The 16,969-nt window shown below is 24.3% G+C and overlaps 1 protein-coding gene across 2 annotated transcripts; it reads left to right on the forward strand.

The window, feature by feature from the left end:
* Nucleotides 1–627: 627 nt before the first annotated feature.
* Nucleotides 628–14,350, forward strand: LOC129610145 (bestrophin-4). 2 transcript variants are annotated; one of them, XM_055522540.1, is made up of 7 exons: nucleotides 628–978; nucleotides 10,035–10,145; nucleotides 10,391–10,543; nucleotides 10,631–11,231; nucleotides 11,314–11,637; nucleotides 12,752–13,382; nucleotides 13,436–14,350. In XM_055522540.1, exons 1-7 carry the CDS (start codon nucleotides 908–910, stop codon nucleotides 13,723–13,725), a joined length of 2,181 nt encoding a protein of 726 aa, XP_055378515.1. In that variant the 5' UTR covers nucleotides 628–907; the 3' UTR covers nucleotides 13,726–14,350. The 2 variants fall into 2 exon arrangements, with proteins under 2 accessions (XP_055378515.1, XP_055378516.1); XM_055522541.1 differs by having other exon boundaries at nucleotides 11,314–11,556.
* Nucleotides 14,351–16,969: the final 2,619 nt, after the last annotated feature.

Below are 16,969 nucleotides of genomic sequence, written 5' to 3' on the forward strand. Positions count from 1 at the left end.
TGATTTCTTTTTGAAATTTAAGGCTCTATTAATTTTTGCAGAAATTTCATCAAAATTGAATCTTCATCGAAATTTTTCCAAATAATTTATTTTTGTTTTGAAGAGCTACACACGTTTAAATGTAAAATTTGGCTAATTTATGCTAAATACTTTACCACATAGTTAGTTACCTACTAATCTACATAGACCTACACATACGTCAATGTAGATTAGAAGGTGCGAGTAACTTATGTAATATTGTATTCACGTTTGATCAAAAACGTGAATATTTTCCACAGTTATTTTTTTTTATAAATTACTTACTATTTACTTTTTTACAGATTAATTTATATTTATTTATATTGGTTTAAACAGCAAGTGAAATTATAATAACCTAATCAAATTATTATAATATAATCGCATAAAATTATTAATTTGAACATGTCAGAATATTCTAAATTTATAAAAAAGTTCCTTAAAAGTTTGCAAAAAAATTAAAAAGTACTTAAGTACCTACTTATATATTTGCATACATAAAATCGTTGTTTTTTTTTGTGATTTTCGAATGCTATATACTTGAACTTGGAAAAATATAATAGGTAGCTCAAAATTTAGAATATTTTTTTTTGTAATAAAATAATTACAAAAATAAGAATGAAATTGAACTATATAAATACGATTAAATTAAAGCAAAAATAATTGACAATATTAAACAGAGTTTTAAGAAAACCTTTAGTGATATTTCAAAAAACAAAGTATTAATGTCGCTGAAGTATTTCAATCAAAAAAAAAATGTACCTCCAAATAAATGATATTGTGCTTCATCAATATTTGGTGCTTAATTGAAATCAATGTGATTAATTTGTTTTAAAAATTAGTTAGAAATAAAAAAATTAATATACATAAAAGTACATAACCGTGATTAAAAATGACAGTCACGTATACTGCCGAAGTAGCAACATGTCGTGGATTTGGTACCTTTTTAAAACTTTTATTGCGGTAAGTTATTTAAATATAATGATAAACATATACATACTTACAATGTACATAACATACTTGCACATATATATTCAAAAAACCTTCGTTTAGTTTTATTACTGCCATTAAAAACTTTTAGAAACACATACATACTTACACAAGTGTACGCAATAGAATATTTACATATTAATAGTAATATAATTTTAATAATTTATTTAATGCGGTTTGCTTTCAACAATATTCACTTTTAAATTTAAGGGCTCGTGTATTTCTGAATGAGTGCAAAACTTAAGAATGTAGATATTTAGAATTGTTAGAAGAAAAATAATTCACAATTTTTATTCCCTCCATGATGATGTCGTTTATACATGAAGCAATAATTGGCTCAATTTAATGCTTCTAAATCGCAGGCTGTGCTCATTTTTACATGTTGATTTTGTTAATTTGTCTCGTATTTTCCCTTACTTAATGTATAGCATGTTGAATTTTATATATCAAACCTCATACTTTTAAAATTGTATAGTTATGTAGAAATGCACTTACAATAGAAACACCATGTATATCTAGCCATTGAAGGATTAAATTATTATGTCAATCTGATCATAAAGTTTTCAATATTAAGTAAGTAAATATATACAAATATTTACATATTTATACATATATATATTAGTATGTACTTATAATAAATATTATTCACATCTTACATCATAAAATTAGCATTCAGTGTTCATACATTGATTCAAACAATTAACAATATAATATGAATATTTTTTAATAACATTCTATATAAATTATATAGGTATACCGCGATAATTCAAATTTTCTTTAAAACTTAATTAAATACATATGAATATACAAATATTTTGGTACACATATCTAAGTACTTATTTTTGTGTTTATTATTTTTGCAGTAATTTTGTACGTATATTAAGTAATTGACTAGTTAAGCATAGAAATGTTTTAAAGCCATTGGGGCTAAAACAATTAAATAAAATCCTTTTATTGGAAATAAAGAGCATAATATAGTCTTATGTATGGAATCTTTGGGAGATTTAAGTGTCCTTGTTTTTGTTTTTTCTGAAAAAAATTAATTTTAACAGTTTGTTCGCTAAACAATATATTGTATTAAGTATATAAACTTATAATTTATAATCTTTTACATTTCACTTTCATCTGATAAATATTTAAGACATAAATAATACATAATTTACTTAATTAAATCAAATAAAGTACTAAGAGTGCAAGCAATAAGGTTATTAAAAAGTTTTATCGATAGTTAACAAAAAAAGTTTTTTATAATAAACATATCACAACATAAAGAAAACATTTAAGTAAGCTTAAGTACATTAATTTATTTGCATTTATAAAAAAAGTAAGTATGTAAGTAAGAATGTTATACTTATTTTTGTATCTTCCTGACTGTATGATTGTATACAAATTTTAACAATGTTTTGATTTAGATTATGATATTATTAAAGAGCTTTTATTATAAACATTTTATAAAAATTGATAAGTACACTTTTATATTATCATTATCTACTTACTTATGTATGTACTTATTCCGAGACCGAAAAACTTATTTGTTATTATTAATTGCATTCCGAATTACCCATTTCTTTTAAAATAAATTTAATTAAATTTATACTGAGTAAATGAAATTTAGAATATCTTTAGAGATTTTATTTTACGATGTTTTATTTATTTCTAAATCATTATGCGTCTTCATTGTTTAAATTCTAAAAATTACTTTTAAATAAATGTCTTTTTGTTTTAAAAAATAATTCAAATTTTTATTGTTGTGTGTTATTTTATTAAAAGTCAATTTTATAAATGATTAAAAAAAATTAATTTTTTAAAACACTTCCAAACTACGAAATAAGAAAAGTAATTATCAATTTATTACAATTTTACATCGGAAATTTTCTTTGGTCCTTCACCAGTTGGATGAAAATGATTTTTTTTTTCTTTTGCACTAATACATCAGTGAGTGAAAACTCCTAAGTATTTACAATAATATTATTTAGCAAATAAATGAAATATATTTAATAGTTAAGTAGATATGCTTAACAATTTTAATTCAATTTTTTTATAAGTAAATACTACTTAATACCGCTAAGAATTTGCATGCTCAACTTACTAAATTCATATATATACGTATATATGTGTATAAGTACATTATAAAAGAAATAATAAGGAAATTATGTTCAAGTATGATAAAAAATTTTGTATCTTTTATATAAGTATACATAATTAAAATATTCTGCAAATTGTATACTAAAAGCTACACTCATATATTACACACTTATTTTTTTAAATTATTTACAATATGATATGATGCCTACGAATCTAAAGGGTGAAATCTTTTAAAGTTATGTATTTTTCTTATAGTTTTCATGAAGTTTTAATTGCGCGCTAAGTAACTAAATTCCTACTTTGTTTGGTTTCTTTTTATTGTTTGATATCACGATTTCATTTTATTTACTTAATTAAGTTTTTTTTTGTATTTCATTTAGATTACACAATCGTTTAGATTTGCTTCTAAATGAATAATGTAGAAATAGTAAATTTCTACTTGGAGAAATTTGAATACATTTTGTCTTTTTATTAATAATTTTAAAATCTCATTTTTTGAGGGTAAAAATTTTTTTTATAGGTGAAATACTTATAAGGATTATTTACTTATTAATATTGAAAACAATACTTTGTATTGCTTTCTAAGATAAAACAAAAATTCATTTCGACCTATAAAAAATCGTTTAACTCTAATAATTTTATCCATTACTTTTTCTTCCGATTCGATAAATGAAAGCGATTACTTAGTTACAAATCATTGCTTACAAAAATCACGAAAACAGCTTGTGTATCATACTATACTTACTTTAAGAATTTAAAAAACAATCATCTGATATAAAAATAAATTTAATTAAAATATCTTAAATCTTATTTGTTTATTTACTTGTGTTCTATTTTGTGTAAAAAAATTAAATAACAGTTTTTAATTTCCTGTTTTTTTTATATAGTTTTTCTTATATTTATAATAGATGGCGCCAATTTTATTATTATCCTTTATAATATGATCCTTTACCTATAATTTCCTTGCCAATCAAAATTAAAGACCTATATTTAACTTATGAGTATTATACAGCTTGTATAAATATTGCATATGTTTATATATACATAAAAATACTATTACACCAGTAAACACGATACACAATATATGTACGAAGAAACACATGTATTTCAAAATCCGTACATAAATTCTCGCAACAGATTACAATATTATAATTTTTATTTTTTTTTTTTTTTACTGTATATGGAATGAAATTGAGGTGCATAGAGTGAAAGTGATAAGGTTGAGTTAGGTAAATGAATATGAAAGTAATATGACTTTCACACTTGAATAAATTTTAAAAAAAAAAAAAAAAGAGTGTAAACTCAAGGACATTATTTATTGCTGTTAAAATAGTAATTTTATATGTAAAACAATATTATATTATTATAAATGAAGGTTTATGATTTGAATTAATTTACAATTTGAAGTTCTTTTCCAATGTACTTACTATCTTTTAAAATTCATCCTCTGTTTATATTTTCTTATCTCATTTATCACCGCTTTTGTTCACTTTTTTTTCTTGGACATTATTGATACCTTAATAATAACTGTTATCAAAGCATTGATTAACTCTTTTATAAAAGATTCAAAAGATTCGCAAGATGCCTGAAACTTTAATTGGGTTAACCCAGCTTTTCATAATTTTATTTCAACAATGTTATTTAACACTCTCACCTACTTGTTACTTTACTTAAAACATTACCCAACCGAAAAAACTCATTTGAAAGGTAAGAAAATTAACAATATTACAATATTCAATTTTGTAATACATTAATCAATAGCACTTTTCTGACCAATGCTGGAATGTTTCAAATCTGAGTGAGGTCACTATATTAATTATACTTAATATTATATTTCTCAGTAAGTATACAGTATTATAAAACAAAATGTTAATATAAGAAGAGTAACCGCAAATTCTTTAACGTCAAAATTTTGATTTTAGTCTGCAAACTGTCTGAAACTAAAACTTTTACGGACAGAAATGTAGTAAACTTTTTACCCGTAATTGACTTTGAATTTTGATCATCCGTAAACGTCAAAAAAAATTTTTTTTTAGATTTAAAATAATTTTATACTTACATATTAAAAATTAATAAAAAAAGTATTTTTTATATTATTTTTAACGTAATGATAGTCACTCAATACATCAAATTTATTTACTGAATTACTACGTCAGACTGTCTGCATGTAAAAAAAAAAATCTACAATTTTGACGCTTAATTGACTTTTTTTAAACGTTTAAGAATTTAAACTTTGACTGAGAGTAAAAACGTAGTAGAGTATCCGTAAACTCAGACAACTCAGATTTTGTAAAATTTGACGTTTAAGAATTTACCATAACTGCCCATTTTTTTATAACATTCGATTTTGCATACTAACAACAAAAAAATTAAAAATATCAACAACCATCTTTTAATATATATATAAGAAAAATCTACGGCAGGCTGGTCACCTCCTACTTAACTCAATGGTCAGTAAAACTAAATCTTGACTCTAGAGCCAAGTGGAAGGTTCCAAGTGGAGTAAGGAAGGAAAAAATTACTTGTACTTAAATGTTTTGTAACATTGTAAGTACTTATATACAGGGTGATTTAGAAAGCTATACAACAACATATACCATTGGTTGGAAGATCGAAAATGGGTAAAATTTTGTTCCGGACTGGGTGCTGGAACTCAAGGGTTTTCGAGTTCCAGGGGTTTTAACGAACTTTCACGATATTTTTACTTATCCAAGTTTTTTGAATTATAACTTCCATTCTGAAAAAGATGAGAAACTTCAAAAAATAGTTTCTAAAAGGCCTAGTAAAGGTCTTAAAGACATGCTGCTTGATTCTGTATTTTACGTACCTTCGGAATACCAATTATTCGAACTTCAGGAAAAATCAAATTTTTCCCTTGTTTTATTTTTTCAGTTTTTTCTAAATAGATAATTTCGTAAGAAAATTTTTTAAAGTACTTATATGCATATTTCTTATCGGCATTTATGTACATAATAATTTATTATTTCAAATAAATGTACTTACTTACCGAAAATGCATATTAATTTCTACCATTTATAAATGATGAGTAAAAAGAAAAGGCCTTCAGAAGAATAATATCATTTTTTAAGGGTTATTGAAAGTTAGTAAAAAATTCATACTCTTTTCTAGCCTTAGAAGTCTATTCATAATAATAATAATGAATGGGCTGGTTTAATCGCAAAGTTAGTGAATATTTTACTCACTGAGTTGAATGATCAAATGATGTTGTATTTATGTACGTAAATAAAGTGCAATAGTATTTGGAACATTAATAAATTATAATTTTGATTTAGAAAGTACAAAAAATCCTTACCTTTTTATCAATTTAAATTTTATGCCATATGTTAGCATGTTAATTTCTCAAGTAACACATAGGTACATACTTTCCTCTTTAATGAATATTCAACAAAAAGTCATTAAAAAATTTGGCAATAATCCAAAAAAAAAAAATACACATAAAATACTTATGAAAGATAATTTCGGAAAATTATCAACATCTTTATAAAACATTTTTGAACATAAATACTTTTAAAATTGAATATGAATTTTGTATTCCTGAATCATATCTCTTTTATAATATAAAATAGTGGAAGTTGAGTTATTATTGTATAATTATGTATCTATGTTTATGTATATTTTATACATGTTACACTTATATACTTCTACAACTCTCAAATATAACAAAGACGTAATGAAAGCGAAAATATTTATATAAGGATAACTTGTTCAATAATAAATAAGTGGCTTTTTCGGTGTTCTATGTTTTTTTTAGAAAGAAAAATGAAAATTCAATTAGGTACTAACTTACATCAAACTGGTATATTTATTATTAATTGTAAAAACAATAAGAAAAATGTAATTATAAATTGGTGTAAGTAAATAAAAGAAAGCTTATGTTAAGTAATAAGTAAGTATTCTTATCAATTATACTTACTTACTTCTAACTGTTAAAAGCAACATTTTTTATACATACTTATTAACTGAATTTCTAATTATAACTTAATTCATCAAAATCCTTTCAACAATCATATGAACCATATTTAATTATTGGTTTATCTCATATAATTATAAAATCAATCTTGATCACTAATCTTCACATACTTAAATTAATGATATGGTTTAAAATGAATCAGGGGCAATAAATTAGAAATTTTCGGCTTGATTGTAAATAATTTGATTTTTGTTACTTAGTTATTTTTAATTATTTTATTTAATAGGGTTTTACTAAATATATTGTTTGCGAAAATATATATTTTCAATTTATGATTGCGGCTTCAAGTATCTTGTATAATAAACTGAATTCTCATACTTTTTTTAAATTAATCAATGTTTTGACTGTTCTATGTACTTACTCATGTAGTCTAAATATTTATTTACTTATTTAATTGAAAAAATATGAGATACTCAGAGTAAAATATCTATCGTTACGTATCTAGCTACGAATATTTATTTTTAGCAAAATGAAAACGAAATTATTTTTATAATATTTTGCCAAAAAAAAAAACTAATTAAATCAATGGTTACGCTAAGATTTTAATCTTTATATTCGTTTCATTATAATAATACATACTTACTTACTTATTGAATATCATACCTAAAACACTATGCATAAATAATGAGTAAGATGAGGTATACTTTTGGCCACTAATATTTTAAGTTTAAAATTAGAATATTTTAAATTAGACAAAATAAAATAAAGAAAATATGCAGTAAGAAAATTCCATTTTAAATTTCTTATTTATCATCTACTGCCTTTATGTTTATGTAATAGTAATTCAATGTTTTAGGTATTAGTAAAACTGCTTTATTTGTTCAACTTTTAATGAAAAGTTCAAATTTAAAATATTTATAAAGAATATTTCATTTTTCCGTATCCACATTTTATAAAACCTTCTAAAATTTCTAATCATAAGATGCTTTTACTTTTAAAAAAATTACTTTCAAATGAAAAGTGAAGGTTACTGCTATCGATATATGTATGTACTTAATTATGTATGACCGTCAATCAATATGTTTGTTAAACAGCAAAAAATGAAAAACATTTGTAAAAAGCTGTACTACATATTTATTTATTCTTTATTAAATACTTAACTATACAGAAAAAAAACTCAATTAAAGCGGATTCTTTTTATCATGACAAAGTTCAATTAAATATTATGAAAACAATTAATTTAAAAAGCTAATGATTGTATAATTTTAATTACTATTTCAGCGATAACTAAATTGTAAATATGTACGAGTATAATAAAAAAATCAGCATTTTGAAATTATAAAATGGTACATTTGCAATTACACAAATGGGCAATGTATGTGTATGTAGATTATGGGGGGTTTTAGTAAAAGGTGTTGATATGTAAGCGATTCATATTTCGTGATGTCATGATGAGACGACAAAAATTATTTTCTAGTGTTTTTTTTGATCAGGATTCTCAAATGAAGAAAAATTGGAATTTTAATGATGTTTCACACAATTATTAAAAGTTGCAGCAATTTAATGAATGTTTAAAAGTTTAAAATGTTTTTTATTTTTAAAATGAAATCTATTTTACGATTGCCGTTATATGATTGAAAATTAAATAATTTTCGGAAAGCTGTCATAATTTTAGATACTGCTTTATGGTTACTTTCTAGGTTTAATCTGCTGCAATTACTTAGTAAGGTAAAATTTAAATGTTTTTGTTTAGCGTAAATAATGTTTTAGCTATTTGACTGTTTAATTGATTTAAAAAAAAAAAAACTTTTGAAATTGTACAAAATTTTATATTTTAAGCCCTTTCCTTGATTTTGAAGTCTCAATACTTTTCTCACGAAAGCAAATATTTGTCTTAACTTGTAAGTGCTTTTTAGCACTTTTCCAAAAAAATTTTGAAAAAAAGGAGTTTCACTCTGTCCGTCCGGACGTCAATATGGTGTTTATAGGATGTCATATTTGAACTTTAAAAAACAAAATAGCGGTTTAAATTTACCGTTATTTAAAATCAATTTTTTTTCCACATTTTGATATCATTTTTCTGCTAGACCGCAGTTTGTAAGAGTCTGGAATTAGCAGCTTTACATGTTAATACGAGTAAGTACGTAGTTTATTTCGTTAGAAGAAAAGTTCTTTCATCTCCACTTCTTAAATTTTCCAAACATCCAAATTCGTAAAATTTGAATTTTCGGTACTTTATATCTCCAAACAAGCTTTTCCAAATTTTCAGAAATACGAGTACAGAGTGTTAACGGAAAAGTGCTACATTACAAACCATTGGTTTGACCCAACTTTATTGAAAAATGTTTCACCGATTTTTTTCTACACGGCAAAATATATTAAGAATTATTTAACTAGAAAAAAACTTATGCAAGATGAAAATTTTACATTTTACATAAATTTATATGTATATATATTTTCGCTATCACTTTTTGTCATATTTTTCGTTTGGTATACCGTTTATAATGACTTGTTATTTAACTTTACAAAGAAAGAATTTAATAATAATATGTTTGTAATTCTGGTACTAAAATTAAAATACTTAATATTTTTAATTGAAACTCTATTGCAAAAAATTTTACATAATACATTATCAAATACAAAAACAATAAACACTGGCTATCAACTCCCATACAAAATTATTAAACCAGAAGTGGAGTCTGATTCTATATTATTTTACTGGATTCCTAAAGTTTTTATCTATAAAGTTTGATATTAATTTTTTCCATACTACACTCGCTTTCAATTTAGATTATTTCTAAATCAATATTAAGTATACGTTTTGCTTTAAAATTTTTTTGAGGAACCCTTTTTATATAAGACTTCATTTCTCCTTGTTAATATTATCTTTAAAAATACACACCATGTATAAAAAGGTAGAAAGATGAAATAGAGTGTATGTTGCAGTTCAATATTTTTTGCCCTTTATATTATCTTATTTTTATAGTTTATTAAGTTGCATCTTTGTTTTCAGATGGCGTGGCAGTATTTATAAGTTGGTGTGGTTGGATTTAACAGCATTCCTATTTCTTTATTATGTTTTAAATATAGTTTATAGAGTAGCATTAAATGCAGATCAAAAAAAGTAAGTAAATGACACTTACATCAATTATTTCATTATTTAGATAAATAGCTTAATCACTTAGTTATACATATTTTCAATTGTTAGATAAGTTGAGTCTCATTTAAATAATTTTGTGTGGAATTAGAATTTAACTATATTAGAATTTTGTATATAATTAAAATGTAATAAATTAAAATTTTAAAAAAGTATACCTTGAATATTAATCAAAAAAAACTTATTCGTAAATTTTTACATCAATATTTTAGAATATTCGAAAGTATTGTACAGTATTGCGCCGTTTATAGTAATTTGATCCCATTATCATTTGTTTTGGGTTTCTATGTGTCAATTGTTATGACAAGATGGTGGAATCAATACACAAGTATACCATGGCCTGATCCCATTGCTGTTTTTGTAAGGTGAGTTTTTTTTAATTTAAATTCTTATTTGATTTTTTTTTTTTAATTTTTGTTCCAGACTTCTATAGATCTGTTTTTGTTTTTCAGTGCTAACATTCATGGCCAGGATGAGAGAGGACGAGTAATGCGACGGTCAGTAATGCGTTATGTTTGCCTTTGTTTAACGATGGTCCTTATAAATATTTCACCAAGAGTTAAAAAACGTTTCCCTACTTTGGATAATTTAATTGAAGCGGGTCTTCTAGTTGAAAATGAAAAAAATATAGTTGAAAAATTAAATGTTAAATTTCCAAGACATTCAAAACACTGGTTGCCAATTGTTTGGGCTGCAAGTATTATAACAAGAGCTCGAAAAGAGGGTAGAATACGTGATGATTTCGCTGTTAAAACTATTATTGATGAATTAAATAAATTTCGTGGCTTATGCGGTAAATTAATTGCTTATGATACAATTAGCGTGCCTTTAGTATATACACAGGTAGTTACTTTAGCAGTTTACTCGTATTTTTTAACGGCTGTTATGGGGCAACAATGGGTTGAAAATAAAGAAATTGCTTCTGGTTATTTGAATCGCATTGATATGTATTTTCCTATATTTTCTACACTACAATTTTTTTTTTATATGGGTTGGTTAAAAGTCGCAGAATCTTTAATAAATCCTTTTGGTGATGATGACGATGATTTTGAGGTTTGTTAAATAAAATTTTATACATGTAATTCGAAAATCTTGAAATACATACTCATATGATTTGTACATTATTTCTTATTAGGTTAATTGGATTGTTGATCGAAATTTGCAAGTATCATATATGATCGTTGATGAAATGCATCATGAGCATCCCGAATTAATAAAGGATCAATACTGGGATCAAATATTTCCAAATGAATTACCTTACACCGTGGCATCTGAAAGATTTCGTGAAGAGCATCCAGAGCCATCAACTGCAAAAATTGAAGTGCCTAAGCAAGCAGCAATGGCAACAAATATGTCAAGTGTTCGTGTTGATGAAATGGTCGGTAAAATAAATGTTGAACAAAATGATTCAAATCAAGTACAGTCAGTTCATTATGAATTCCCAAAACCAAACGAGGAGGTTAGAATCAAGAAATTTTTAAAAAAAATTTGTGTAAACGGGTGAAATAGATTTTGGTTAAAATAGTATTTAAAATAAGAAAAGTATTATTTTGATCTCTAATACTGACAAACATTCTGATAACTGGGGAAGAAATAATTTATAAATTAACTTTTATAATATTTTGATTGTATTATTAAGTGCTTCTCTTTTATTTTTATTTACATTTGTGTTTAATTTTTATTTTAAAAATAATGTTAATCTTTTATATTTTTTTTATTTAAAGCACTAATTAAGAGAAAAATATTAAGGTGAAGTTTTTTTTAATATGTGTTAATTGGGTGAATAATGTTCATACATTTCGAAATATTTCAGTCAATATACTGGATTTGTTATTACTTCTTAAGATGTAGCTTCCAATTTTAAGCAATTATATTTAATTTCGAAAAAATTCGGCAAAATAAATTTGCTGTTAAATCTGTTTGGAAGTATTTCGTTGGAAGTTCTAAGGAACTTAAAAGACATATTTTAAAAATGTGCTTATTTTAAAAAATTATACCTATTTATGCAAGTTTTAAATTAAACTTGCATAAAAATAACTTCCAAATTTTCTTTAACAAATTTTAAATATTTAATAATAATTGAAAAAAATTACTAAATTTTTTGCTTAAATTATTTAAAAAGTTTTACATCATTCTATTTCTTATGTGCACTAATACATATTGTGGGTTTTTCGTAATAAAACATACAATTGGCTCTAAATTACATTAATTAAATTTATTCTGTGAGGTTTATTTGATTCTAATTTCCTTTCCACACTAAAACACTAAATTACACTAACTTTTTTGGATACAAAAATTTATAAATGCGTTGACATATTTACATGTGTGCATACAAACTTGTTGCATAGGAAACTCTATTTGAACAAGTCAATCTTTTTACTTCATAAAAGGCTGTTTATTGTGTTTTAAAACTTATATATGTAAATATGTACATTCATTAATATTTAACCTTAAGTTATGTAACACAATTATTAATTTGCAAGCACTATGTTTTTATAACACTTCTTTTCATTTCATATTTCAACAATATTTTAGAAATAAAAAATCATATTATTTTATATTAACATGTTTAGGCTGATGATGCCAGTGGAATACACTTTACAGCAGGTAATGGCAAAGTACGCTTGCCGTCCAGAGGTTCATCTCCATCTTTAGCAAGTGTAAGTGGCACTATGTCAAGGGTAAATACAGTCGCCTCGGCTTTGCGAAGATTATTAAGTCGTGAAGGTGCCACAACACCAACATGTGAAACTCCTCAAATGGGAACACGTTTGCCAGGTTCTGTGAGCTCTGCCAGTTTAACAGGACAAAAAAATTTAAGTACTTCTGCTGGTACCGCTGCGGCAACTAGTGGTAGTATGAGAATTGCTGATCAAGTTATTGAAGAAGTCGATGAACAGTTAACGATTACATCACAACGACATGATCCAAATAAACCTCATGTTCAGGATATATTTGGAGGATTGCCACCTCCATCAAAGCCAGTCGATGTTCCGATTTCTAAAACTCCTCAATATATTAGAACTCAATCTCATGGTGGTGATATAGCTATGCATTCATTCTATTTTCCACCTGGTGGTGTTGACGCTTTATTAAGTACATCAGCTCCCCCACGAGATGATTTAATATTAGGTAAAGCTTCACCGTTAGCTGAAAGTGAAGGAAGTCTTTTCCAGAGTGGTGAGATCGGCAGCAAAGAAACCGGTATATTATATTTTAATTATTTTAAAACCTATTGCAATATAACTTTTTTTTAGTTGAAGATATGGACAACAAGTCAATTACCAATGATCCTGCAGAAAGTATGGAAATAGATGATGATTTTGAAAGGTTAAGGTTGGCACGCGAGAAAGAAAGAATAGAACGACAGAAACAAAAAATTGCAAGATCTATTAGTACGCAACCAGTTCAAGCTGGTACAACAAACATTGAAGTTGGTACTGCAACAGTTGGTGATCAAACCGTTGATTTTATAGTTGGTAGTGTTCCTTCGACACAAGCTGAAACACCTGATACACCAGTTACTTTAACCGAACAAACGTTATAGCGAAAAAATACTTCTGTCAAATTTTATTTAGAGAATGAATGAAAAGTTTGTTTTTGTTTTTGAGTTAAATTAAAATCGAAAAAGAACCGAAACATTGATATAAAAAAGTTAGGGCTTTTTATTTTGGTCTAAAAATGAGGAAAACAAAATGTGCCTAAATAAGAGGTGATAAAAAATCTAATATTAAAATTGTAAATAAAATCTTTTTATTTCCATATTTTTATATTTTCGTGTTACCAAATTTTATGTATTTCTGGCATGTAGGTCAAATGTGTCTATAAACAAATATTAGTTAATTGAAATTTATACATATTGAAAGATGTAAATATGTAAGAAAGTATTGTTTTTTTTTTTAAGTATAATTAGATTATACTATATTAATTAAGTATTTTTACTTTTTAGAAATAAGCCTAAAAAATAACTCAGTAATACTTCATTTGACGGTATGTGATTTAGAAAATTACAAATCAATTAAAAAATATAGAAGAAAACTAATTTACTCTTAAGATTTATCAAAATACAACTCAAATAGAATACTTTTTACTAGTTGAAAATCTTTAACTAAAAAAATTTAATTATTACTTTATTTAAATATTACTATTAATCAATAGCATAAAAAACTCAATATAAACAATTTTAATATTGATTTCCGTTTCAATTAACAATTGAAAAAAAAATCAAAATTTTTTACAAGTTGTAAGAAGTTAAAACATGTATATATAATTACATATGTACGTATGCTTACAAAGTTTGTAAATAACATTTATTTATTTATAACAAGTAAGTTTAAATAAATTAAATTATTCCAGTTGTAAAAATTAGCTTTACAGTCAATATTAAAACAATTTTTCTCCTTATCTTTTTTATGTACGTTTATTCTGCCAGTTGTTTCTTTAATTATATTTTTCTGAAAATTAGTGTAAGTTGTAACTTTAAGATTAAAGCAGTAACACATATTTGAAATAGTTTAAATAAATATATCAAAAAGTTTTAATGAAAATGTAAAATATAAGTGAACAAAACGCTAAAAAACTTGAATGAATTATTTATTATATAATTATTATGAATTAAAATTTTATTTTACGAAAATAATTTGCCAACAGTTTCAATATATCAAAAAACAGTTGCTTAACTTATTAAATTGTTTTTATTGCATTTCGAATATGATTTTTCAAGAAAAAGCAGTAAATTTTTTTTTATATCACAATAGTATATATAATTGTAATAAAACTAGAATAATTTTATAAAATTGTTTTCATACAATCAATATTTAATTCCCATCGATTCAATTCATAAATTTTAAATACTTAATTAAAACTTACACAACACTATGTAGTTAATATATGATTACAAATCTTCATACAATGTAAGTTCACCTGTTCTCGCTCCAATTTTCCGTGCAACTGATGAAAATTATCAAAAATTATTTGATCAAAGAATTAAAAATAATTCAGTATAGCTTTTCTTTAATATTTTTTAAAATTTCAGATGATTAGAAAACTAAAATTATCTATTTAAACATAATTATGTTTTGTCATTTTTTCTTCCTTAAATATTTAAATTATGTAGCTTTGCATACCCTTTTGCAAGTTAACTTTGGTTGGGAAACATGTATAATTGTCTCAAACTGTTTTCAATAAAGAAATTTTATTAAGAAAGTTGTTTTCTAAGACAAATTTTCAATATTTAAAATTTGGAAATTTGTCTTACTAAATTTAATATAAGTATGTATGCACTTTTACTTTTTAGAAAAAAAAATTTTTTTGAGATGAATTTACACTTCATTACCCCCACGCAGATTTAGTATTAAAAGTGTGACCTATGTATATATGTATGTACATAAGTAAAACATTTTCATAAACCTAGTTAAGTTTACTGGTAGTATTTTTATTTTTAATATACCTACAATTTATATTACATTAAAGACAAATTCAACTTTAGTTTGTAGTAAGTTGTTTTAAAATTTTACATTTCAAGTATTTGTACATACATACATGTGTATGTACATATACTATGACATTTTGTGGGAATTTTTACGTTAGTATATGGCAAAATTGTTGAGTTGATAAAACTCTAAATCGCTCCAAATTTGTTGTTGTATAATAAAATAATTATAAAAAAAATAAAAATGTGCTATACAAAATATTAGCAAATAATTTTAAATTACAAGTTAAAAGGTTTAACCTGGTCTACTGCCTATAAATTGTCCTATTGCAGATTATTTTTTGTACAGTGCCCAAAAATCTACATAATATGTTTGTTATATCTACATAGGGAAGTCTAGCTTAACGATCTTTTTTCAATTAAAGTGATATTATGTTATTACATATTATTTATTTAGAGTCATCTTTATTGCATTAATAATACAAAACGGGTAAAAAAATGATTTAAAAAAATTTAAAAAAAAATTGAAAATAGTTTAGTAAAAGGTAACTGAGTTCAAATTATACTCAAATAGCAGTTCTAAAATTTTATAACTTTTATTAAAGTATCAACTTTTTTTTAATATGGGTTGTGCAATTTATAAGTTGTCATTAAACTTTTTATATTATATGAGCAAATGTAATTTTTTTTAAGATTGTACTATGTTTGTACTATAAAACTTGTTACTTTCTGCTTACTTGAAGTATGTTTACATTTATTTCTACAATAATTTTAATAAAATTTAAACAAAAAGATAAATTCATAACTTAACTTTAACATAAAAACACTATTAATTTTGCACATAAACCTGTATTTTAATAAAAAAATCTAAAAATTTAATACTTGTGTTTTAATCAATTGAATTTGAAAGATACAAATGTTTACGTGTTTGTATTACAGAGATTTACTGGAAAGATTATTCAACACTGAAAGTGCTTTCAATTTCGCTAAGTCCTGCTCTGAATACTACTAATATTCCCGATAAACAATAAAGTTTGGTCAAACCAATGTTTTGTATTGTAGCACTTTTCCCTTCAACAAGTAAAAATACTGCTTTTAAAAACAATCTATTATAATACCTATACCTACCACACTATTATAATTATTTTCATTCATAGACGAAACTATTACTAGGATTGCATGTATTTAGGATGAACAATTTATGCAGTTTTTGAAATAAAGCAAAAATAAATGTAAAGAGGGATTAACATAATGCTCGTACAACATTATATTTTTTATGCCTATAACATTATATTTTTTAATGGTATGGAATTTACCGTTAGCTTTCTGCGTTAATAGAAATTTGAAAAAGCTTGTGGAA

This window comes from Condylostylus longicornis, unplaced genomic scaffold, assembly GCF_029603195.1.
Source record: "Condylostylus longicornis isolate FDR11 unplaced genomic scaffold, ASM2960319v2 ptg000044l, whole genome shotgun sequence".
NCBI lineage: Eukaryota > Metazoa > Arthropoda > Insecta > Diptera > Dolichopodidae > Condylostylus > Condylostylus longicornis.